The sequence below is a fragment of the Arvicanthis niloticus genome, chromosome 22, assembly GCF_011762505.2.
Source record: "Arvicanthis niloticus isolate mArvNil1 chromosome 22, mArvNil1.pat.X, whole genome shotgun sequence".
In the NCBI taxonomy this organism is placed as follows: Eukaryota; Metazoa; Chordata; class Mammalia; order Rodentia; family Muridae; genus Arvicanthis; species Arvicanthis niloticus.
In genome coordinates this window covers 16,664,871-16,690,055 of record NC_133429.1, presented here as the reverse complement: position 1 = coordinate 16,690,055, position 25,185 = coordinate 16,664,871, and the positions used below count along the sequence as shown (strand labels likewise).

At 43.1% G+C, this 25,185-nt stretch overlaps 1 protein-coding gene across 5 annotated transcripts in view; it reads left to right on the top strand.

Moving 5' to 3' along the window:
- Cfap54 (cilia and flagella associated protein 54) overlaps positions 1-25,185 on the top strand; it is a 279,965-nt gene that overhangs the window by 63,680 nt on the left and 191,100 nt on the right. For 4 of the 5 annotated variants that reach the window (XR_013106305.1, XM_076919995.1, XM_076919998.1 and 1 more), the window contains 6 exons: positions 1,212-1,304; positions 1,528-1,713; positions 10,937-11,073; positions 13,950-14,097; positions 15,707-15,862; positions 18,409-18,531. Coding sequence is in view for 4 of the 5 variants with exons in the window: in XM_076919995.1 (XP_076776110.1) it covers positions 1,212-1,304; positions 1,528-1,713; positions 10,937-11,073; positions 13,950-14,097; positions 15,707-15,862; positions 18,409-18,531 (843 nt within the window). In the remaining variant the exon portion in view is untranslated. The remainder of the gene's footprint in view (positions 1-1,211; positions 1,305-1,527; positions 1,714-10,936; positions 11,074-13,949; positions 14,098-15,706; positions 15,863-18,408; positions 18,532-25,185) is intronic. The other variant, XM_076919997.1, reaches the window with a different exon arrangement.

Below are 25,185 nucleotides of genomic sequence, written 5' to 3'. Positions count from 1 at the left end.
GTTACCGTCTGGCCAAGTTCTACCCCTCCTGGGTTTGTAGCAGGAGGACACCACAAAGATGCTTACACACATGTGGTTTCAGCCATATCCACAACAGCTAAGATTTGAACCTGCCTAGGTGTCTATCAACAGACAATGGGCAAAGAAAACATATCATACATACTCGATGAAGTTTCACTCAGCCATAAAAAGGATGAATCATGTTGTTCTTCAGGAGAACAGAAGAGATCATCATAGCAAGCAAACTGAATCAGACTCAGATAGACAGACGTTGTATGTGTCTCCCATTCTCAAATCCTGGCTTTTATGTAGATGCATTAAATCATGCATGTGTATAGGCCATGGGAGCAGAGGGGAGACTGGGAGAAAGAATGAGAATAGGAAGAGGGGAGGGGGGAAAGTGTGAGCATGGTCAAAGCACTTGATGGACTCATCTGAAGATGTCTTTATGGGACCCATCACTGTGTATAACGAATATATGCCAATAAAGAGGGAAGCTTTATTGCAGCTTACTGTTGTCACTCAGCACAAAGAACTGCTCAGTTAATGGTGACTAGAGTGGGCAGTGATGTGGGCCTGGGGGTGGGGAATGGCTCAGTGGGCAAAACTGCTTGCTAAGCGTATGATCTGGGTTCCAATCTCCAGAACGTATAAAAAAAGCCAGACACGCCGCTCAAGAGTTTATAATACCAGAGTTCCTGCGTGGAGCAGGGAGGATGGGGTAGGAGAAGCTCTGAAGGCTCTCGGGTCAGCTAGCCTGTTGTTTTTATTCAGGAAAACAACAATGGTCCGGATATCTCAAACAAGGTAGAAGGCAAGGACCAGGTTTTTTTCTTCTGACCTACACACATCATACATGCACTGGGTGTTCATGCTCATACACACACATACACACACACACACACACACACACACACACACACACATGCAGACACACACACATGCAGACACACACACAGAGGGGGAAGGGGGAGAGAGGAGAGAGAAGAGAGAGATTATGAATAATGATAATTTTTACTTAGTCTTGATTGTCTCAGGTAAGCTTTGTAAAGATGAGTGCGTGCACATAAGCTTAGACCTCACAGTTTAACACACACGTAGTTACCGGTCTCTCTGGAAGATTATTGATTTTGCTACATCCAGATAGAGGAGGCCAAGCACTGTTAAGCAGACCACAGACCACAGGTGACAGCTGCCTCTCTCCCCTCCAGGCGTCCTGGTACTGTATTTTGGGTTGCAAAGCAGAAGGAAGCTACGGGAAAGTAAGGCTGAACAACAACCATCTCCCAAACTCAGGAGAAGCGGTACGTCGTCATCCCCTCTGTCAGCCGGCCTTATCAAAGCCCTATTAACCACAGCCGAGTGTGTGCTCCCCCCATGAAGCCATTACGGCCGTGGATTGACACTAATTCCAACTCGAGTCACAACTAAACCCCGACAGTGGAGGAGAAAGGTTTATCCAATTACGTTTTAATAGTCACACTGTCTTAATTTCCTGAGCAAAAGCCAGAATGTTTCCATTCACAGATACCAGCCGATGGCAGAAGCTTCTTTGAAATTAAAGGTCTGGAGACGAACGCAAACTACATTTTTGCGATTGCTGCTTACTCTTCCATCGGGAAACTCATTGGCGATGCCATCGGGGAGACAACGAAGCCAATTCTCATTTACCCGACTCTCTCTGCTGTCACCGCTCGGATGTACCTGACACAGGTAGACGAGATGGGTGCTATTTTCCTCTTTTTTTTTTTTTTTTTTTTTTTTTTTCTGTTAAGCATTTACTAAGTAATTTCCGACGGAAGAAAAATCAGAGTAGACACCCCACAACGCCTGCGATACATATTTTCTATGATTGCAGCTTACCTCATGAAACGTGAATTCTTGCTTCCCCCATTAGTGAATTTGCCTTCTACAGAACATTTTCCCCCAGGAGCACAAATGTAATTTTAGACGTTTTGGAACTACTGCAAATGCTTATAAATAAATGTTATCTGTTACTACCCAGAGTAGCGGATCTCACCCTGGGGCGACGTTGTCAATGTCTTGTGACATTTTTGGTTGTCACAACCTAGTGGGATGCCACTGGTGTCTAGTGAGTAGAGGCAAGGGGGATGGTGATAAAGCAGCATACAATGTGACAGGGATGGCCTTCTGTAACAAAGAAGTACCCAATGCATGCTGGGGCTGTAACTCAGTAGTAAGAGAATCCTAGCCCAGCATGCTGGAGGCTCTGGGTTCAATCACAAACACTGTGAAAAAGAAATCCAATACAAGATGTCAGCAGCACCAACATGAGAAACCCACATCTAGAGACTATTCTTCGTTTTATGTGCAGCCATCTATTTACCTATTGGCCATCATATCTGTCTATCTATCTATCTATCTATCTATCTATCTATCTATATCTATCATCTATTATCTATCACCTATTATCTATCTATCTATCTATCTATCTCCTATTATCTACCTATCTATCTCCTATCTATCTATCTATCTATCTCCTATTATCGGCTTATCTATCTATCACCTATTATCAATTACCTATTATCTATCTATCACTATCTATACATGCAGTTCTATATGTACATAGTATACCTACACATACATATGAATTTCTATATTATTCTTAACCCTAGGTACTGTTTTACATATTTTATTTAATAAATAATTTTTTCTATTGCATTAGAAACTTTTCTATGAAGTACTTTTTAAATGATTTTTATCTTATTGAATTGTTAATTTTAAAAATTAAAACATAATTATATACCCCCTCTTCCCTTTTCTTCTTCCAACCCTTCCCACGCCCCCGTGGGGTACCCTTGAAGAATTCATGGCTTCTTTTATTTAACACTATGTTGAGTCTTGTGGACATGTTGTTGTATCCTTAGCAATTCCTTACTGCCGAACTGAAAGTATTTCAGTATTTTGTTATTATAAAAAGGCTAAAATACACATTACAGCATATAAGTCTTTAACTGCACTATGGCTGCTTTTTGAGGATAAATTTATAGAAAGGAACTTATCGGGTCAATAGAGATAGACCCTAGTTCAGATCCAAGCTCCTCACTGTAGCACGTGGTACCCATCACATGACTTTTATCTGTGAAGTGAGAACACTTGGAGGATGCCCATACGTCTTAGGAATGTCAATGGAGTTACGTTTGCCAAATGTTTAACCATAGCATCTGTCTCTCAGTGCACACCGGGCATTATTACCAGTTATAAATCCACTCACGGTTAACCTTCTTGCCGAAGTAGCTGTCGTCTGACTGAAGGCATGTCACCCATGAGTAGGACAGAGGACTGACTCATTGACCCAGGTCTGAAGTATCTAATTTAAAGACTATTGCTGGCCGTAGAGTGGATGGCTTTCTAAATTGTATCATATTTCTATTGTGCGGTGCTATTTTTCTTTCAATAGTTGATTAGTATCGTAAGCTGAGATCTCACAGGCCTTTTATATGATCACATTTTTCAAAGAAAATTAAATAGAATTGCGAGAATTTGTCTAGCACTGGGGTAGCATGTCACACTGCCTCGTGGTTTTCTGGTATCTTGATTTCTTTAGAACTTAATATATTCTCCAATTTACAGCCGTGGAATTATTGTGAGGCGCTGAATATTTCATCAGGACCTAATTTTTCTCCAGGGAGTGGTTTGACTCTTGGGTTCCATTTGGCAGAACTTTCATAGAGAGTTAATACAATGAAGTCCAGGCTACACTGCTGGGATAATGAGAAGTTCCATGAAGCAATGACCGTGTCTCTTTATTGACACTCTATTTGCAGTTCTTTAGGTCACTCAAGACGGCTGATGGGCATTCTCCCACAATGCCAAGTAGTTAAAGCAGAAATCTCTCATTTATTAAACCCCCTTAGTTCTTAAATTCAAACATTGGGTTTTTAGATATTCTAGTTTAATATAAATCTTTCTTTTAAAAACACAATCCTGTTTTCATGACCATGGTTATTTTATTTATTTATTTATTTATTTTTTTAGTTTTAGGACAACCCTGTTCATTAAAATGTATTACCATAACTATTAGTAGTAAAAGATGAGCTATTTCCCCCAATGCTTCTGGTTAGCATGGCACAGGGGTATTCAGGTTGTACTTTTATTCCACATTATTCTTTAAACATTAATAAAATCAGGTGGCTCTTAATGGTCTTCCATTAAGTGGAACACTAATAACTTAGTCTGTTTGCATTCTGTTTTTAAAGGAATCCTTTAGAATTATATAATTTTTAATAAGTATTCTCTCCTCATATTGGCCTTATTTCTGTTTGCTATTTTTTTAAAAGCAGGCAATAGCTAAAGAATATATTATAAAATATAGAAAATTTTCAGTCTGTGAGTGGGTTCTAGTTTTGATCTTAGAGATTATAATTTGAGACCAATTGTTTTATTTTTTTTTCTACTGGAAATACATTAGACCAAGCAATACAACCCCCTATCCCCACCTCCAGCTCATTAAACCGTGTCAATGGGTATTTTGTGATACAGAAATGGTAAATATCAATTATTAAAATACCGAAGAAGCAGCAACAACAAAGGCTTGCTCCAGCTCAGGCCTTTAAACCCATCCCTCCATTGCTAATGGACACAGCTTGCTTCTGTATCTTTGCCCTTGTGCACATGCTTCAGTGAACATACAGACACTTCTCTGGCATGCGGGCTTCTTCAGCTTTCTGTATCTGTTCACTAACGGGGCTGCTGTATTTATTCTCTGTTCAGTTAAGTCTGCTTAGAATTTCTAAAGCATTCTCCAAACTTGCAATGTCAACAGCAATGTAGAAGGGCTGGCTCCCTTGCCCAAGTCCTCACCAACACTTGTGCCAACCATCTTTTTGATAGTGAACCACCTAGGAGGTGGGAGGCGATATCTCACATGGTTTTAACAAGCATCACTTTGGTGAAGTGTGCACAATGGCTTACTATTCAGCCTTAAACAGCAGGGAAAGCCTATGGTCAGGCCTGGAAGACATGAAGGGACTAAGCCACAAGCCAGCCACAGAGAGACAAATGTGTGAGCTCACTGATGGCTGGATTCTAAGAAAGTCAAGTTCACAGAGGTAGAGACTAAAGGATGGTTTCAGATGTCAGGGCTGGGGGTGGATAGGGAAAGAAGAGACATCATTCAGCAGGCATTTAAGTTAGAGGTAGGCAGGAGAGAGTTTCAATATTAAAGTAATTATACCTAATAATACTTGAATACCTCAACAAGTAGAAAAAATGACTTTAATGCCACCAGTACAAAGAAGTGTACATTTGAGATGATAAATATGCTAATTAGTGCAATTTGGTCATTCCATAATGACTCACTAAAACATCACCTCCTCTGTTATACATACATACATTCATACATACATACATACTACATACATATATACAATTACTATTTGTCAACTTAAAAAAAAAAAACCTCTAATATTTCATTATTCCGCACATGACGGTAACGCTATGTGATGAAATGAGAAACTTCTTTTGATAGTTGAGGAAACAGATGCATAGAATCCCACTGTATTCCAGGAAGGACAGTTTAGGCAGTGTCAGCAACACCCCTAAACTTTCTTAGGTAGCAAATCGTAAGTCTGACTCTTGGATCAGTGAATCTCTCTCTCTCTCTCTCTCTCTCTCTCTCTCTCTCTCTCTCTCTCTCTCTCTTTTGTAACTCTGTCCAGATTCCAGGAGTTCAAGTCCTGGACATTGCTCTGTGTCCACTTTTTAAGAACAACATCACTATGGACCCTTGTCTGATCCCTGTTTCCTCCGGGCACCATCTCTTCCCCTCTACTGGACATATTTCATTCTCTATCAATTTTCTCTTGGCTCTACGAAGCTGCCATGTCAGCAGATCTTCCTGGTGGGATGCAGCAGAGTCTGAGGATGGAAGATGTATGCGTTGTCACAGTCTTCATAATGATAGTAAGGAGGGAACTGTTGCTCTCACATTTTCCCATCTCATAGATGAGTTCATCAGAACCCATTGCTGTGTGGATGTTTTCTTTTGCCAATGAGTTTCAATTTGAAAGACAGGATTATGGGAGATTCAGTCAGCATTTAACTATCCACTTGACTAGAATTACCTAAAAAAGAGTATCATGTAGCCACTGTCTTTATCAGGTTGGTCCATGGATGTGTTTGCAGGGGCTTGTTTTGGTTGTCTTAACTGATGCAGGAGGGACCAGCCTACCGTGACTGGTGACATTTCCTGGGCTGGTGATTCTGGGCTGTATAATAGGAAGTTAGTTAAGGAGTGGGCAACAAGCAGCAATCCTCCATGGTTTCTGGTTTGGGTTCTGTCTAAGTTCCTGCTCTGACTTCCCTCAAGAAGGAGGATTGACCTGGAGATTTTTTTTTTTTTTTTTATCACAGCAACAAGAAGGGATGCTAGAGCAATAGGTAAAAAAAAAAAAATTAAGCATCTATTTTTTAAGAGTTTCCCTCTCATCTGCTGGCTGTTACCACTCTCCTTACACATCTATTGATGAGCTAACATCTGTTTTGCATCAAGCTTTGTGCTAAACATCATGTCATGGCTCCTTCCTGTGAAACGTCCTTTTCACTCATCTAGATCGTAACCATGGTGGTGACTGTGGAGATAATTTTACTTCTGGTTTCAGCTAAGATCCTGATTGTCTATCAGGGAGCCAGCCTGGGTCAGGTAAGGCAGGCATGAGCTATGGGACGCTGTGGGCTCAAGGCAAGGCTATGCTTTGTGTCTTTGATTCTCCCTGTACATCTGTTCTGCTTTACTCTCTGAAGACTGAATTTCTTTCTCTATTTTTGAGAGAAGAATGGGAACTCCTTAATTCTAACCACCCAGGCTGCCAGGAGGCGCTTACATATGAATCAAAATTCCCAAGAAAGGGTCTGATTGGTTTATTCAATTTAAGAGAGTCTGATTTTTGTGTGTCAGTATAGATTGTTATAAATCCACTCTCCGCGTTCCCTATGGTACCACATCTGGGCAGTCTGAGCAGAAGTTCTGTGAGCTCACCTCTTTTTCATTTTCTTTTGGTAACAGCAGAAGATTTCAATGACTCAACCAGCACAAACTTTCTCCAGACTGACTCTCTGACGGTAGAACCATCCTGTCTGCTTCTGCTTTCCCTAAGCCAGTCCATACTTGATAATATCCCCCGCCCTCCCTAGGATTTGTTGCCTAAGTGATACAACTTTTAACCAAGTTCTTCTAAATACCACTATTCAGAAGAAGCCTTGCCGTCAGAACTAAACTTTGAGGGGAATCCATCTTATTTTAGAAGGGGCTATGAAATAACCCAAATTGAGTCAGGTACTCACCCTGGCAAACAAACAATGTTGTATCATATAGTTAAATTGGTCTGCATCCTCTTATAGGAGAACTTAGTCTGCCCCAGGTACTCCATGTGAGGGATCCTAAAACCCTAGTGTGTGGAAATGTGAGTTGGGGTGCTGGGTCCCACCATCAGAATTCATGATTCACCAGGATCTAAGGATTATTGCATTTCTTTTTTTTTCATTATTTATTTGTTTTTATTTTATATCTCAATTTCTGCTCCCCCATATCCCCTCACAAAGCCCCTTCCTCATACCTCCTCCTATTCTCTGAGAAGGGGGAGGATCCCCTGGGTACCAACCTACCCTGGCATCTCAAGTCACTGCAGGTCTAGACAACATCCTCTCCCACTGAAGCCAGACAAGACAGCCCAGTTAGGGGAACAGGATCCTCAGGCAGGGAATAGAGTCAGGGACAGCCTCCGCTCCAGTTGTTGGGGGACCTGCATGAAGATCAAGCTGCACATTTGTTAATGTGTACGGGGTGATAGGTCCAGCCCATGTATTCTCTTTGGTTGGCGGTTCAGTCTCTGGGAAGGCCCAGGGGGCCAGGTTAGTTGACTCTGTTGGTCTTCTTGTGGAGAGTCTCTATCCTCTCTGGGTCCCTCAATCCTTCCTCCAACTCTTCCACAAGATTCCCCACGCTTTGTCTACTGTTTGGCTGTGGGTTTCTGCATCTGTTTCAGTAGCTACTGAATGGAGCCTCTCAGAGGACAGTTATGCTAGGCTCCTGTCTGCAAGCATTGCAGGGTATCATTAATAGTGTCAGAGATTGGTTCCTGCCCATGGGGTGGGTTTCAAGTTGGGACAGTCATTGGTTGGCCATTCTCTTAGTTTCTGCTCCATAGTTCTGGGTGATTTTGGTGGTCTGGGTCTCATATGGTCAGACCTCTTGTTTTTACCAACAGAACACACCATGGTGGGGACTAGGTAGCTGACACATACATAGGTAGACTAGATGTCAGAAGATGATGTGTGCTAAGGAACAAATATCTCGTGTGCGGCAGGAGGAATGGAAGTTAATGACAGTATTCGGTAGGGTGATTGGGGGAGTGAGACCTGAGGAGACCCTGAAGCAAGTGTGGCTGTGGCAGGGAAGAACATCTGGAAGAAGGAACAGCTGGAGCAGGAACCCTAAGATTTTCAGGTGTTCTCCCACTCTGATAAAGAGCAGGTCAACATTTATGGCTGGAGCATAGGGACCCACAGAGAGCAGAGGGTGCAGTGAGACATGTAAGTTATAGGACAGTGGCAGACTTTTTTTTTTTGCCTTGCCTTGCCTAAAATGGGCAGCTACTGGATGGCCTTGATTCATTCTGTGTCCCGGGTGACTTCTATTTTCAGACGTTCATCTGGCTAAGTTGGGAAAAGACGTGGAGAGGAGGAAGGAAACACTCCCCTCTGCTGAATTCCAGTGAGAGGTAGAAGAGGCTTGCCTGTGGTGACAGGAGCCAACGCTCTGAAGGAGCTGATGGGAATTCCTAACAGAAATGGGGCAAAAGAAGTAAGCGTTGACTTGGAGGTTAATTATCTAATTGGAAGGACAGAGTTAACATCATTTTAATTAAATATGAGACTATGTGGTATGTCCTTGGGAGCTGAGGGGAAAATCGAAAGTTGGGGCATGTTGAGGTACAATTCATGCATTTGGGGTTTGGCAGAGAGATATGGATGTGAGAAAGATTTGAGATGATATGAAGAAAGAGTTTTCAGACCACAAGCTATCACCAACAAAATGTAGACAGAAAAGAGCAGCCCAAGGTATCAGTGAAACTTGAGTGTCCATAGAAAGAGGGGGGTGTGGAGGTGGGGTGGGGAAGAGGAGGTCCTTGCAAAGGTATCTGGAAGGGAAGGTGGCTATTGAGTCAGGAAACATGCCTGGAGTGTGGAAGCTGTATGTGGGTCATTATCAAAGAGGAGGTATCTTTAACAGTCCATTAGTCTTTTAGAGTGCATCTTCTCATTTTAACCAGCCACCCTCGAAAAAGCTGTTCTGTCTGGAGCTGTTAATTGTTGGTATCCATGCAGACATTATGACACTTCCTGTTAAAAGCCTGCGATGCTTCTTGAGTTCATAAACCTTATTGTTGTTGTAATTGGCATATCTTTTGCAGTATTCACTAGTTTAGTCAATAACACTCTATAAGGTCAACATCTTGTCTGTTAGACAACGGGGGCTTTTGTTAACATGATTTTAAGAGGAAGATGTAGATTTACCAACCCTCTCACACACCACCTTACTTTCCTTGACCGTCTTGGAATTCTAAGGTGTTTTAGTGACTGTTGCAGCAGCTATTTGATTGGTCAGATGCGGCCCACGGCAGTGAATCATTGGACCCCCTCTAGGACTCGACTGCTTTCATTACTGTTGGGCTCTGTGCAGACTTTCAGCTTTTCAATGCCCTGTTTTCCTCACCTGCACACAGGGTGCTGATGGGGATACAAGGAGCAGTCAATGGCATAGGCCTGAGTGCTTAGTGTAGTGTTTTGCATCTAGAAAGTTCCACCCGGCTTTAAGACCTCACAGAATTCCATCCCTGCATTAACCTTTTCTTCACATTGTCTGTTTTTTTCAATTCTGACTCATTGCTCCAGCCTTTCTTCAGTGTTCTCTGACCATCTCCCACATCTTGTTCTTCTCACAGTCTCTCTAAATTTTACCACCTGGGACCGGATTCTTGCCTGTCACATGGACGGAGAGGGCATTCCTAGGCTGACAGGTGCTTGCTCCTCCAGTGTTCAGCACAGAGTAGAGTCTCTCAGGAAAGCTTACTGCTTGATGAGTTAGGAGGAATCATTTGACAGACCAGGGAAGTTCTGGCCTTGTCAGTTTTCCCCATGAGTGGATACTGCTCTAATAAAATGTCCTTTCTGTGCTTAATTCAATGAATTTATTTATGCCTTATCATTTGAAGCAGTGTGGAAGTCATTTGGTGAAGGGTCACGTTATGTATGTATTTAAATAGAAGAATTTCAGAAATTCCCTTAAATATATTCTATCAATAGAAGGTCAGTTGGTGATAATTTTTTTTTCCTACTGAGCTTCTAAAGTGTCACAAGTGAAATTATTTTCCCCCAGCACTGGATCTGTTAAACTTAAAAGATATGGATTCCTGGAACGCGTTTCTCCTTTATTCTTTACCCTTTTCAGCTGCCAACTCTTTGTTGCACAGAAGCTCTGAAAGTGTCAGTCAACCGGGAAAGAATGAAATATATTTCATATATATCAGGTTGGGGAAATCTGATTGTTTCTCTTGGAGCAGATTGTTCATTATAACGGTATCTATAATAAATGGGGCACACTGCTGAGACGGATGGAAATGAAATTAATTTGGCTCAGATGTGATCTTTGTTTTGCTTATGAGGATTTGGAACATCCTTACAGAGTTTCACATTTCTACACCATTTAGAAATAAAAGAGATTTCAAAATGCACCTGCCTCTGCTGCCAGTGGTCACCCGTGGCCACCTCGTCTCCTCAATGTGACACCATGGGGCGGAAAGGCACATGTAGAGTTAGTGTGGGGCCGGGGGCGGGGAGGATGTATCAGAATTCTGTTTGAAATATGCATGTTCTGAGTGAAAAGGTCCCTGAAACAGTGTGGTTTTTGTCACAGGTCGCTTATCAGATCGGTAACTACGAGATGGCCAAGAAAGTGTTCTCACCAGTCTGGGATTATTTCGTTGCCTCTCCAATACAGGACGAGCAGTCGGTTATCTGCCTAAGTAACATTATGACAATAACGCAGAGAAGGTAATTAGAAACACCACTTTAAAGCCCTGAACTCGTTTGTTTTCATTTTCATGTCGGGATAGCCCATGTAAAAGCACATCTAGTCAGAATTATAAGGTGCATATGCTCTAAGGTCCTCGGTCCTAGTCAGATGCATCCTTTCTAAAGTCAGGACAAACAGTGAGGCATATGGATAAAGGTTTCGGGATAAAAACGTCAAATGACAGCAGCTAGAGCAGAAACAAGGCTCCTCAGTGGAGATCTTGGAAACCGAGGTGGGAGGGGAAGGGTTAAGACGAGGTCCTGATGCGTGGACTGTGGCTATGAAGGTTTCTGCCTTTGCTTCAAATAGGCTCCCAGGATTCGACTCTCGGCAGTTGTCGGTGTGCAGGTAGAACCCATAGAAAACAGCTGACTTTTATTCTGTGACTTTTCTGCTGTTTTTTTTTTTTTTTCCTTAAAGGAGCAGGACTTCAGGGGAGTCACAGAACAGAGTATGTCCAGCTGATATTTCAGGCTTTTAAAAATCCCTCACCTGGGCTGGAGAGATGGTTCAGTGGTTAAGAGCACTGGCAGCTCTTCCAGAGGACCTGAGTTCAATTCCCAGCAACCACATGGTGGCTCACAACCATCTGTAAAGGATCTAATGTCCTCTTCTGGTGTATGTGAAGACAGCTACAGTGTACTCATATACATTAAAACAAAATAAATAATAAAAAAAAATCCCTCACCTGCTTATAATGCTTATAACACTTAGCCCCTCATAGAGAGTGCGCTTAAAAATTATAAATGTTAGGTAAAGTGTTGGTAATACTTATTCACACTTAAAAGCTTAATTCCATTTCAATTAAACAAATGTAGAGTTAACATTTGCCCTGTGCAAGGATTTCGAGTGGATTGGGAGAAAGATTTGAGGGGCATTTAAGAGGAGAAAGGGATAAGGGTTAGGCCTTATGTGCACGGCAGTCTAGAAGGAGAGTGAGGAGCGACCGGGTTTTCTGGTGTTAATCGACTGGAGAGTTTGGCATTTACTAAGGGAAATGAGGTGTGTGTGGAGGACAATAATGAGTGGGCTTGGGGAAAGTTGGCTTTCGCTTTTGCTTTTCCAGCAGGATGCTTTTGTAGGCCAGGAGATGTCGTCGATGTTTTGTTTAGTGCGGACAGGCAAAAGACAGTCAACCCTAGAGGTGGCGATTTGGAAATTGTCCGTGCAGGTCACCACCAAAATCTTGAAAGGAGCCTTGTCTTCCAGGGAATGAGGGTTGAATTTTAGCAGAAAAGAGCCAATCCTGTCATTGAGCACTGGTGTTGCCTTCATTAAAGGGGAAGATGGAAGAGATGGACCCAGGGAAGACTATTGAAGGGGAGCTGTCCAGGAGATAAGGAACCAGGGAGACGTGTTGCCAAGAGACGTTGGGGTCCTAGCATAAGCAAGTACTTGGTCAGACTCAATGAAATCCTGTAGAAAGGTTGAGCAGGATAGGAATCAGGAGACACTTAAAGTTGGTGATTTGAAGGCCACCAGTGAATTCGAGAGAACAACTTATATAAGACCACGAACCAGAAATGATTTTGTGATGGAAACCAATAACAAGTAAAGACCACTCATGCGTGGGAGAGAAAAGAGAAGGAGAAGAAGGCAAAGGCTTGAAGGTCAGGCTTCCAGGAAGGATTTTAGAGTCTAGAAGGAAGGGAGCCAGTGACGAGGGAGAGTCGGAAGATACAAGAGACCTCAGGTGACAGCGGTACTGTCCGGGGAGAGTGAAGCGGTATAGAGCATGGAGCTGGTAGAACATTCTATGGAGGCGTGGTCACAGAGGTATGTGCACATGTGCACAGGAGGAGCTGAAGTACCACTGAGCACCACTGACATCTCATAGCTGATGCAGAAGTTTGTGGTGAAGCCCAGTTCCTGATGGCTAAGAGTCTACTTGATTCACATTGGTATCCCAGGGCCTAGGAGAGTGTCCTGCACATAGCAAATGCTATTTTGAAAAGGTGAAGGAAAAAATGTAAATAACTGAATAACTGGTTTTGTGACAAGCTAGAAGAATTGGACAGTGATGGGCCACAGGATGATATAAGAGGTGGCAGAGACTAAGGTTCTGGGAATCTCAATAGTAAAAAGACTTATTGGACCCTGCGCTGTGCAGGGAGTGCAATAGAAAGTGGTAGGTGGGATGAAGGCACCCACCAAGGTGCCCAGGGCCACCGTGAGGCCAATAAGAAAGTGCAGTGTGCGTGCAGGGAGGGGTGGGAGAACAAACCCTCCTGGTAAGGGGGCCCAAAGTTCACAGTGGTGGGATCAACTTCAAGTGTGAATTAGTGCTGTCAGCTCTTTCCTGATTTATGGGGGTAAGGAGGTTCAGAGAGCAAAAGGACATAAAGTTTGAGTGTGAGGGTTTAAGCATCTGCTAGGCCTCAGGGCATGCGTATATTGGAAACAAAAGAGGACCTACAGATTTCACAGATCTGTTGAAACTTGGTTCTGGGGACTGCAATTTAGAAAAGGCAATGGGAAATAACCGGAGCCATTAAGACTCAGTCTCTATAGTTTGCTTAGAGTGCTCCCCATCTTCACAGAGCTCCCCCCCCCCCCCCCCCCCGCCGGCCTGCTCTCCAATCTGACTTACTGTAATCGCATCATGGTGACGGAGCAGAACTTTGTAAGAACCAGGAGTGTTTGCCTCTGGTTATTCTTACAGACTGGCAGCCTAACACCCCAGGGGCTTCACTGTCTTGGTTGTGAACTTGCCTTTGGCTTTCATTTAGGTGGACACCGGAGCACAGCTGTTTTGGGTGCTGCCATCCCTGCCAGGGTCGCTGTGCAGGCGCTGAGGATCAGCAGGCCGAACAGGTTGAGAAGATGCACTTAACACCCTTTCCTCCTTCTGCAGGTTTCATTCCAACATCTTGGCAAACACTTCTTCGATCCTCTTATACCTCTTCCTCAGAAATATCTTTGTGATGAGCGACATTAAAATTAAAGAGGAGAATCTCTTCTGTGATAATATCAAAGGCAACGAGATTTTCCCTGCCCAGCAGGTGAGTAAAGGCCCTGCACTGAGACCTCGTGGCTCTACCCTCTCTGCTTCTCCCAGGCCTCAAGGACAGATTCCTTTGGGATCTTGTGCCCTTCCCAGTGAATGATGGACCAAGAGGGTGTGGCTGAGGATTCTGTATTGTTTTATATTCTTGGCTGGTCTCATAGTTCTTAGTTTGTATCTCCCCTCCGTGTACAAGACCAGTGTCTTCTCCGGAATTCAAATCTGTACAACGTGGACAGTGAAATACACGTGTGGTCCCGCCACCTCTAAGAACACAGTGGCCTCATTTTCATGTGCTTCCTGTGTTTTTGAAAAATAAGCAGAGATTAGCATGTTATTCTACTGCTCATCCACCTGCCTTCTTTGAAACGTCCCTTTTCTTAGAGGGGTTCTCATGCTGGTGTGTGTTAACTTGCATGTTCTTTTGAAGTATGAAGTTGCATGCTTACACAGAGGCAGGAATTTAACGGCTCTCCCTAGCAGTGGGCTCCCAGGGCATCTCTCCCTGGCTCTGTTCAGTGTTCTGACTTTAACAATGATCTTATGTCAGGCCTTCATTCCAGCTTGTAAATCCTTGTTCTGACTTTTGTCACTCACTAGATATGGAAGCTTCAGACATGTACTTTCTTACTGTTTTATTTTGTTTGTTTGTTTTGTTTTTTGTAGTAGTTGTTTTTATTATACCTTTTCAATTTGCTCATTGACGAATGAACCAGTAGTTTGTTACACAAAGCTTATGCCAGTAACATGACTCTTCTCCAGTACAGTTCACTGTCTTGGAGCTCAGGTTCTCAAAACCACCCGAACTGTGTTGAACACCCTCTCTGCGTTGCATTCAGTTTCTTCTTTGCCACACCCAGTCTGAAAGCAAAGCCATTTAAAAAATGCTTCTGTGAGTGTCAGCACCAGAAACCAATGTTCAGTAAAAGCTGCTGTATAGAAATTTCTGGTTGGTGTTTGCAGTCTCTCTTATGAGTAATGTGGATATACATAGAAAACAACATTCCCCCGCCCCCTAGGAGGAGGGTGGAAGGAGGGGAGAGGACTGCTATCCTTTTACAAGACATTGACAACACAACTCTTAAGTCTGCATTCTTCATCGTTTCTATTTAGTTGGTGAGAATGTAAATAGAACTATTAATCTGGCTCGCCGAAAACACTCCATTTTCCAGCAAATTAAGAAGCAAAATTAAGACTCTGTTAATCAAGGGGATGCAATATTATTGGTATATTACACTTTAATTATTGCTTACCACAATTTATGTTTTTTTAAATGAGTTTTCCTGAAATTAAAATACAGTCCCCCCCCCCCCGCCATTTTTGTTTGTCTTGCCAATAAAGACAATGGGAACATTTTCTGTCCTTAGTGACTTTTGGATTGTCTTACAAAACAAGCTGTGGTTTATTCCAAGTGTATGCTATGCACATGTAACATTAAGGGAGAGGTAGAGAGTCATTTCTAAACTTAGATTTTTCTTTATATTATCCTTCATGTTGTTGAGGCAGAAGGTTCACATCCCTTCCCTTCTCTGCAACTTGAAGACGTATGGGGTTGAGGCCCTGCTGGTCTACCTGAGTGACAGCTGTTCTTGCATCCTTCTGCGCAGGTCGCTAGACTGGTGGAATGTGAGAATGTGCTGGTGGCTCTGGAGCTTAGCAATTTCCTCAATGATGCCAACTTCGCCCTTCAAGCAGTGACCCAGTGCTACGGGCTCCTCGCCCCCATCATCTACCACAATATCGTTTTGGTACCTGTCATCCAGGTAAGGGTGTTCCCCAGCCTCCACAGAGGTACATGCAGAAGACAACTCGGTGGTTCCTTATGGGGAGGAAGAGCAGCAGAGCCTCCGTAAAGGATGGACGGGCCAAGGGGAAGAAATGTGAAATTTCAGGAGTTAAGTGGACAATGTCCTAATAAATTATGTGTCAGAAACACACACACACACACACACACACGGGTGCTCACACACACGCAAAGTACAAAGTGTGTTTCTTTGAAAACACACAGTCCCATCAGTGGCCTTAGTTAAACTCTGGCGACAGTCATGTCTCAGATTTAAGAGTGTCCAGTCTCCATATTGTCATCATGGTAGATACAGCAGCTTATCTTCAACACACATCGCTAAAGCCACTGCAAGGATGAACATAGCCAACAGCCCTAGAAAGCCGCCTTCTTGGCGGCACAGTTGACATTCTCATTCAAAGGCAGGAGAATAGACATTGTGGATAAATGGTAGTGAGACACCTAGGTATTCATCTGAAAGACAGTAGAATCCGACCTCTCTGTGTGCTATGTAAAACTCCCCACCCCTGCTTAAGGATTACAAGTAAAATAAAGCAAAACTTTAGAGGGGAAAGAAACCAATCAAATGCAGGGGATGGCATATGTAGTTCAGGATTTCGGGGAAATCTTCCCAATTACGGTAGAACTTGTAAAAATAACAAACTGCATGAGACGAAATGACCAGGTCTAAGATCATAGGAAACCCTGGAAAGATTACACTCAGAGTCAACGAAGCCTTGCACGCTTGCTGTCACCTCACAGGGAAATGGACGCAGGGTCTAAATAGATAGTTCACAGAAAACCAAGTCCACTCCATGCTAAGAAACTTGGGTATCACGTATTTCTGGAAACATATGTTGGGTTCACAATGTGAGATCTGGAAGTCCTGTTGCTGGTGAGCACTCACGAGATCAATGGCACTCTGACTCAGCGGCAGGGAAACGGGAAATGTTAGCGGCCTCTGGGTTTTGATAAAGCAATTTTAATTTTAATTAAATTAAATCTAACTTCAAGCAAAATTAAAAACAAATATACCTGATACAATAATTCTTCTACTGGTAATTTATTTAATAGAATAGAAGCCTAATAAAAATAAAGAAATACATTAATTTGACAGAGAAACCATACTGTAAGTGTGACACAGCATAAAAGGACTTCTTGAATGAACGATGGGGTTCCTACTAATCTTTGTATCCCAGGTCTGTGCATTTTTTCCTCCTTGGGACTTGGGATCACAGACAGTCGGGATGATCGTTGCCTCAGAATGTGCACTGTGGTCTCAAGGTAGTTGCTTCATCGTCCTTCTCACAGCAGGGCTTTAGCTGCTGCTCTTGGTGGGCGCCTTAGCATGTATGAGGGTGTTTTCTGTCTGTTTGGTGGAGACAAGGTCAGTGAAGAGAAACAATAGGCATGCGAGCCCTAAAACAATAGCCATGAGTTATTCAATGTGAGAGCAATAGTCATGGTTGGTAATGCGTAGTCATTAGCAACACAAACTAGGGCTGTCCCCATGGATTTGGAAGCATTTTCCGTGAGGCATAGTTGAAAGGGAAAAGATAAAAGTTCAGGCAAGTATATATAAATGTCATCTTGTGAAATGACAGCAACTTCCTCTCTGGGTACATCTGTGTGTGTGTGTGTGTGTGTGTGTGTGTGTGTGTGTGTACACGAACTTTGAGAAATGACTAGGCTAGTTAGCATGATTTGGGGATGTGGTGTGCAATGGGGACAGAGGGTGAATTAACACAGAAGGAAGAACTAAGCAAGCATCTAACATCCTCACCAATGTATCAGGATAATAAAATATCGCAAGAATGGTGGCTTGAGGCAGCTCAGAAGAACAAACATACATGCGTTAACTTGTTCTTTGGGATCATCAGAGTGGGGAAGGGCTTGCCCTGATCTCAGCTCTGCTTCTTTGATGACAGCATTGCTCTGGCCTGTGCAGCACCACTGAGACCCCAGTCTGGTTCTAGATCAAATTCAGGAACACACTCTGTGAAGCCAGGACAGAAAGTAGACACCAGTATTAATTGCTATTCAGTGGTGTGAACACTCAGCTTTAATCTTAGAGGGACTATCATTTCAAGTGCCTGTACCTCTCCGTACAAAGTCACAAGCAGCCTGATCCTCTCTGTCCCTTGCCAAGGTCTCCAAAGGTATAAATGTGACCTCTAGTGTTTTGGGTCCATAAAGCATTTGGCCTCTGTCTTTTACAGTACTTGAGAAAATAAGTATTGTTTTATAGTTATTTGCATGTTTATTTTGTATTCTTCACCAGCTTCCAAGTTTATAAAGACAGATGATTCATCTGAAAATTGAATATGTCCATTTTATCTCTGTATATTCTTTCATACCTGATGAATATGTCATCAATAATTATCGACTGCAGCTTTGTAGCTGAAGCCATATTGACTTCATAGCTTCAGGCTAGCTTAAGACTGATATGATTCACATGCTACATTTTATACTAAATAAGATGATATTTTGACATAAAAATCATTGTGCTTATTTTTTTTTTGTTAGATCTTGATAAAATGTATTGTGGTTTTGCAAGGAATACCAAGTATTGTTCACTCAAAGAAAAGTGTTTCAAGCTTTGAAAGTATACAGCACATGATAGCTTGCTGCATCTTCTACATGACAAAGGTATTTATTTATCTCATTGTTTGTCTAGTGTCATTAAAATTTAGGATTAGTCCCGAGGGAGGAAGTCACATGCCAGGATCCAGCGCCCTCTTCTGGTCTCAGAGGGCACCTGCACTAACTTGTAATTAAAAGTAATTTTTAGGAAACATCCGCATCCCCACAGCATCTTTCCTTAGACAAAAAGCCAGTGTGGCGGGATGGCGACTGCTCTTGCACCTTTTAATAAAACTGTGGTGACCCATAAACTCAGCCTTGACGTCACTGAAATGGCATTTAGATATCATCTGGCATTATCTACAGTTGCATAGAACACAAAAAAAACCCTAAGAAATGAGTGGCATAGTATGCTGTGTGCAGTGTGCACATCAGGCTGTGATCATGGTTCATGGAACCTGCAGGCAGGCCTCTACTATCAAGGCCAGGGTCTGGGTTAAAGCCAAAACAACCAGAGCTACCTAATGAGACCCTGTCAAACCAAACCAAACCAAACCAAACCAAACCAAACCAAACCAAACCAAACCAAAACCCGTGCCAGTAGTAACATTACAGTTAGAGGGTTAATCAGTGTCTTAGTCAGGGTTTTATTTGATGTGACAAAACACCATGACCAAAAAGCAAGTTGGGGAGAAAAGGGTTGATTCAGCTTATACTTCAACATTGCTGTTCATCACCAAAGGAAGTCAGAACAGGCACTCAAGCAGGGCAGGAACCTGGAGGCAGGAGCTGATACAGAGGCCATGGAGCGGTGCTGCTTACTGGCTTGCTTTCCATGGCCTGCTTTCTTATAGAACCCAGGATGGCACCACCCACCATGGGCTGGGCCCTCCCCATTGATCACTAATTGAGAAAATGCCTTACAGCTGGATCTCATGGAGGCATTTCCTCAACTGAGCCTCCTTTCTCTCTGATGACTCTAGTTTGTGTCAAGTTGACACACAAAACCAGCCAGTCCAACCAGTGAGGGAGGGGTATAATGCTTTTATGAAACCAGAATGTAAAAAACAAGTGCAGCCATGAAGGGAAGGGCAGGCTAGGTACACTCTCGGGGCACAAGACTGGTGTGATTCGTAATTATAATTACTGATTCCTTAGTTAAGTCTGTTAGGGGCGGTTGGTATATGTCCAAAGATAGAGCCACATGGGGGAGAGCAGCTCTCCAGCTCAGGTAATGAATGCTAAATGGTGACACATACAGGCGTGTGAGAGCCTGAGAGAGCCTTCACCTGATAGTCTTTAAGCAAGAGGTACATATTCAAGTGCCCACTGAGGCCATACAGGTAAAGTTATGTGTGGTTTTGGTTGGTATGAGGCCAGGCTGTTGGGTCTTAAGACAAAGTTAACCTATAGCAATTAAAATTTATTAAAGAAATGAGTAATCGAAGTAACAACGCGGTTCTGTCTCATGAGCTTATGCTTTAATGGGGGAAGATGGAACACACACACACAGAGAGAGAGAGAGAGAGAGAGAGAGAGAGAGAGAGAGAGAGAGAGAGAGAGAGAGAGAGAGAGAGAGAGAGAGAGAGACAGAGAGAGAGAGACAGAGAGGAGTAGTTCTGTAAAGCTTTAAATGACATAAGCAAAAAGAAAATCAGTTATGGGGGAGACTTTGTGGGCTAGGCTTGCCTTAGACGGGAAAGCCTGGAACAGCAGGCAGGCATGAAAGGCCATGACCAGTTTCATCTTACAACTGAGTAGGCATGGAGGAAAAGTAGAAAGTATATTTATTTATTTATCTATTTATTTATTGAAAGTTAGAAAGGGAGGGAGGTTAAGATGAGCTTTTTTTTTTTTTTTTTTTTTTTTTTTTTTTTTTTTTTTTTTTTTTTTTTTTTTTTTTCCAAGACAGGGTTTCTCTGTGTAGCTCTGGCTGTCCTGGAACTCACTCTGTAGACCAGGCTGGCCTGGAACTCAGAAATCCACCTACCTCTGCCTCCCAAGTGCTGGGATTAAAGGCGTGCGCCACCACTGCCCGGCAAGATGAGCCTTTTATCATTGATTGACCCTTTACTATGTTGGGAAAGACCAGAGATGAGTTGGGACCAAAGAGCAAAGAAAACTTTAAAGAAAGAACAATCAGATGGTATGCAACCAAGCAACCAACCAAGCAACCAACGAAATAAATGATATAAGGCAGCAAGCCTCTGTAACAAACAGATGTGACAAAGATCATCGTACCAGATTGTAGGTCAAATCTAAAAATACCTCAGTGTAGAACTGCTTCAGAAATGGTACATAAATTCAGAAGGCAGACCCTGCAGTCATCACATGAAAACACCAGGAGTCTGGGTTTGAGAAAGAAACAGATGGAGCAGTAACAGGCTCCCTGAGTCCCAAGCAACATTAAGGTAGGGACGCTCATGTAAAGAGGTGTTGGTGACCTGTTTGAAGTCGATGGTAGAGGACAAGCCGTAATGTCTCCAGTACTGAAGAACAGGCTCCTTGCAGTACAAGGAGACTCAACCAGCTCCCAGCATAGTAGCACTAGAAGGCAAAACATGGAAAAGCTGTTTGAAGACTAAGGCTCGAGGTCCCAGAACTAATAACTGAGAAAGATACCATTCATTAGTTTGGGCAAAAATAGACACTTTCAAAGTACAAGTGTTTGCAGAGCATTGTGGCCATGCACTTATCTGGGGAAAACACTTGAGGAAACACTTTATCGAATGACAATTGATTCCAAGCAGAAGTCTTGCGATAGAGGTAGACAAAAGAGAGGAATAATAGGAAAGACGAATCTCTCAATATATGCATTATTAAAAGCAAACAGAGGATAAGGGAATGAATTGGACTTTGTAATACAGATGCTAAGTAGGGTGTCTTGAAAGACAAGAGTTGTCCTTGAAAGACAAACTTACTAGTAACCCAGAACTAAAGCTTCCATTGTGGCTGGGGGGTGGGGGGAGGAGGGTGAAGGAATGTTAACAGGTAGGTTCGCGGACCATGGTTGTGCAAAATTATGATTGTTACAGGAAGTGCATGTAGCTTAAGGCTGCTGTTTTCTCTGACAGGACACACACAGAGGAAAAAGGGATGGAGGGAAGAAGGGAGGGAGGGAAGGAGAAAGGAAGGGGGCGGGAGGGAAGGAGACTAATTTAACCAAAGTAAGAAGCAAGGAAAAGTGAGATTGTTCATTTTTAAAGATGAAATAATGAAATAAGTCTTAACTACCTGACCAAGTGTGGATGATCTTAGAAGACAGGCTTCCAGGAGGGCTTGGAATGCAAGTTCTAATACAGATAATACTTCAAGAGATACGTCTAAAATGGAGAGGACAGTGGTAATGGGCAAATACCTACTGACAAAAATAATGGAGGGAGATGGTGAGTCTCACACCAGAGAAAGCAGAGCTCAGGACCACCAACATTAACCAGAAACAAGACGGGCATTATTCACTGTCCTGTGGCCGTCCTGGGTTGACCTCCCCCTGCTGACAGGAAGGCTTCAGATCTGTTATATTCCAGTCTCAGGACAGACTCCATGCTAAGCATAAAAGACCAAGACTTCCCTCTAGTTGATTCTTAGCGCCACAAAAAGAGAAAGAGTCTGAAATTAAAATAAAGCCTGATTTTTTTTTTTTGTAACAGCAAATTGAAGAAAAATAAGATTGTGTGAAAAATGCCTCAAAGACATTTGATAACACTTAAGCAACCTTTCCTAAGAAAATTGTCGGCGAATTTGGAACAAGAGAGAGCTACTGAAGAATGATAAGGACATTTACCCAAATTGTAAAGCAAATATCATAGTAAATGGCAAACTTCTGAAGCCATTTCCTTAAAACCCAGGCCCAGGAAGGACTTTTAACAGGGAGTCATTATTTTCAGGGGATCCCTTCTGCGCTCTAGATATGACTTTTGAAATGCCTTTAGAAAAACAGAAAGGAAAAAATGTAGCTATTTGTAATTGCAGGGGTCTCAGTCATCTTGTAAGGAACAATTAGAATTATGGGAAGACTATATCAAGTGGGCGTCTATATTAAGCAGACATGAGTGATAGTTTTAGTTTATGTCAGGAAGCATTAGGAATAAAGAGGACAGACTGTACTATTTAGAACCCAGCGAAGTGCCAGCGAACCTGCATAAAAGAGCTGAAATCTTGCCAAGGGTACACACTCAAATCCAAGCATATGGCAGGGCACACCCAAGTTCCTGTACACAAAGGAAGATAGGCTGTAACAGAAGTATAAGTCTTTCCTAAAATAACTCTTAAATTAAATGCAATTTTAATTGCAATTCCCATGGGGGGGGGTTCTCTAGAATCATTTAAATGTTCTCAATAGCTATAAAAACTCACCACAAAGCCAACTTGGTAAACATGGTGTTAACAACATTGTGGGCAAATCGATCCGTGGGATAGATTAGAGGGTTTAGCCCACGTTTCCGGAAGAGAGGAGTGTGTTACAAAGGTAGCAATTTGATTGACCGCGGAGACTCTGCACTGTTACTGATTTCAGTGTGGGGGACCCTGGTGTAAGTACATCCAAAGTACTGTACATCCAAAGTAAAGCCAGACCCCTCCCTCCCACCACAATAACCTCCAGCTGGACCCAAGAATGTCTTCATGGCCTTGGAGACAGGGGTCACCTTCCTTAGCAAGGGGGGCGCATACCGAAAAATATAGCTAGTTGTAACTGGAACACTTTGACGGCAAGAAATTGTAAGCAAAGTTAAGGGCAAATATCAGAATGGGAAAATGCCTGGCGGGCTCGGGGGTTTCCACCACTGATTTCTCCAGAAAATATGCAGATTTTGTTTTCCTTTGTTTATAGCAGTTCATGAAAAGGAGACTCAAGTTTAGTTTTAATCTCATAGGGCATGGTCAGAGATCTGAGTTGCTTTAAAGGTATAGCAGTGTGCCAGTAGCAGGTGATGAACCACCATCCTCTGGGATGCAAGAGGAGCCTTTAGAGGGCCTTCAAACCCAGGGACGGTAAAATAAATGGGTTCTGAATTTTAGAGAAAGAAATTCTTTGGGTTGTGGGACTGCTTGTAATTTGAAGGGGATAAGACCTGAGGCAGCGATAACTAGTGAAGTGTAGCATGTGAGAGGCAGAGGGGACAGACAGGTTCAAAAGTTCTTTATGAGCCAAATCAGGAAGCTGGCAATCCATCAATGTAAGGGATAAGGGACGCAAAGGCAGGGCCTGTGTTAGCATCTAGCTGTATTTTCTGGTCAACTGGATAAGCCCAATAACTTTAGTTGACCCCCGATGAGGAATATTTTTCTGTGTAGTGAAAGAAAAACTGACATGCTCTGGTTAGATTCAATTCTAAGGCTTGCAGAACATCCACAGAAGCGCTCCCCAAATGGTCCTGCGGGCACCACCGAGCTCAGAAGAGGAGAATTATGTGTAACAACAGAGGGAGCAGTCCTGGCAGACTAAGGCTAAAGCAGTTGCAAGTTTGGGTGCTGCCTCCACCAGGCAGCAAACAGAGAAGGGAAGAGCTACCCAAAAGTCGCAAAGGTGTACTTACTCCAGGGAGCGGCCCTTGTTTCCAAATACTAGGCAGGGGGAGGAATCTGATGAAGCCCCTTACCTGTCAGTCATATCACCCCTCTAAGCCTTCCTGCAATAGTCATCTGTCAAAACACTGGCAACACCTGCCCTCATAGCACGTGGTCAAAGATCCGAGTTGCTTTATGTTGCCAAATTCATTAGTGTTGTGCAGGGCCTAGAGGGCCCTGCTGCCTTTCTATTGTTGTTGTTGTTATTATTATCTTATATTTTTAAATCCTATTTTACTTATGAGTGTTAGTTTATTTATGTTTCTCCTGCACATATGGGCAGTGTGTGTGTGTGTGTGTGCGCGCGCGCGCACGCGCGCGCGCGTGCGTGCGTTCGTGTGTGTGTGTGTGTGTGTGTGTGTGTGTGTGTGTGTGTGTGTGTGCCTGGTGCCCTTGGAAGTCAGAAGAAGCTGCTGAATTCTCTAAGGTTGGCATTACAAATGGTTGTGAGCCCACCATTTGGGTGCTGGGAACTGAAGCTGGCCCTCTGCAAGAACAAGTGCTTTTAACCTTTGAACTCTCTCTCCAAACCCCTACTACTGTCTTTAGAGAATGTTCATCTGCTTGGCTTTTTGGGGAGGGGAAGGGGCAGCTTGCGCTCTTCTTCAGAACACTGAGCACAGCCAAGCACCTTACTTAAAGGACACAGACCACTAAAAGGCTCCACCTCAAGAAAGAAACTATATTCCAGGGAACCTGGTGACTTTCCAATAGCAAGTCTTCTGTTAAGGACAAACACACACACACACACACAAAAACCCTTACTTGTCTGGGTTTCTAAACCATTTTAATTTAATGTGGAGGGAGTCTGGGGTGAAGAAGGCAGGGACAGGGATGAAGATGTGAGAGGAGATCCTGCAGGTTGCCTGCTCACAGCTGTGGAAGATGGAGGAGGATTCTGGTTGCATTAGTAGTCAGGCCCCTGGGGAGGTCTACATTCTTCAACCCTCCCGCCCCCACCTTCAGTCCTTGGCACGTGCAAATGGCTTTGGGCTTGCTCTGTGCACTCCCTGACTTGCCAGTGACATCTCTACCTTTTCTTTTCTTCACTTGCTTGAAGAATCAGGAGATTAAGTTTTGTCATACCAGAAGTGACCCTGAAGACATTCTGACACGGACATTCTGACCCGGAAAAAGAATATACTCAGCTGG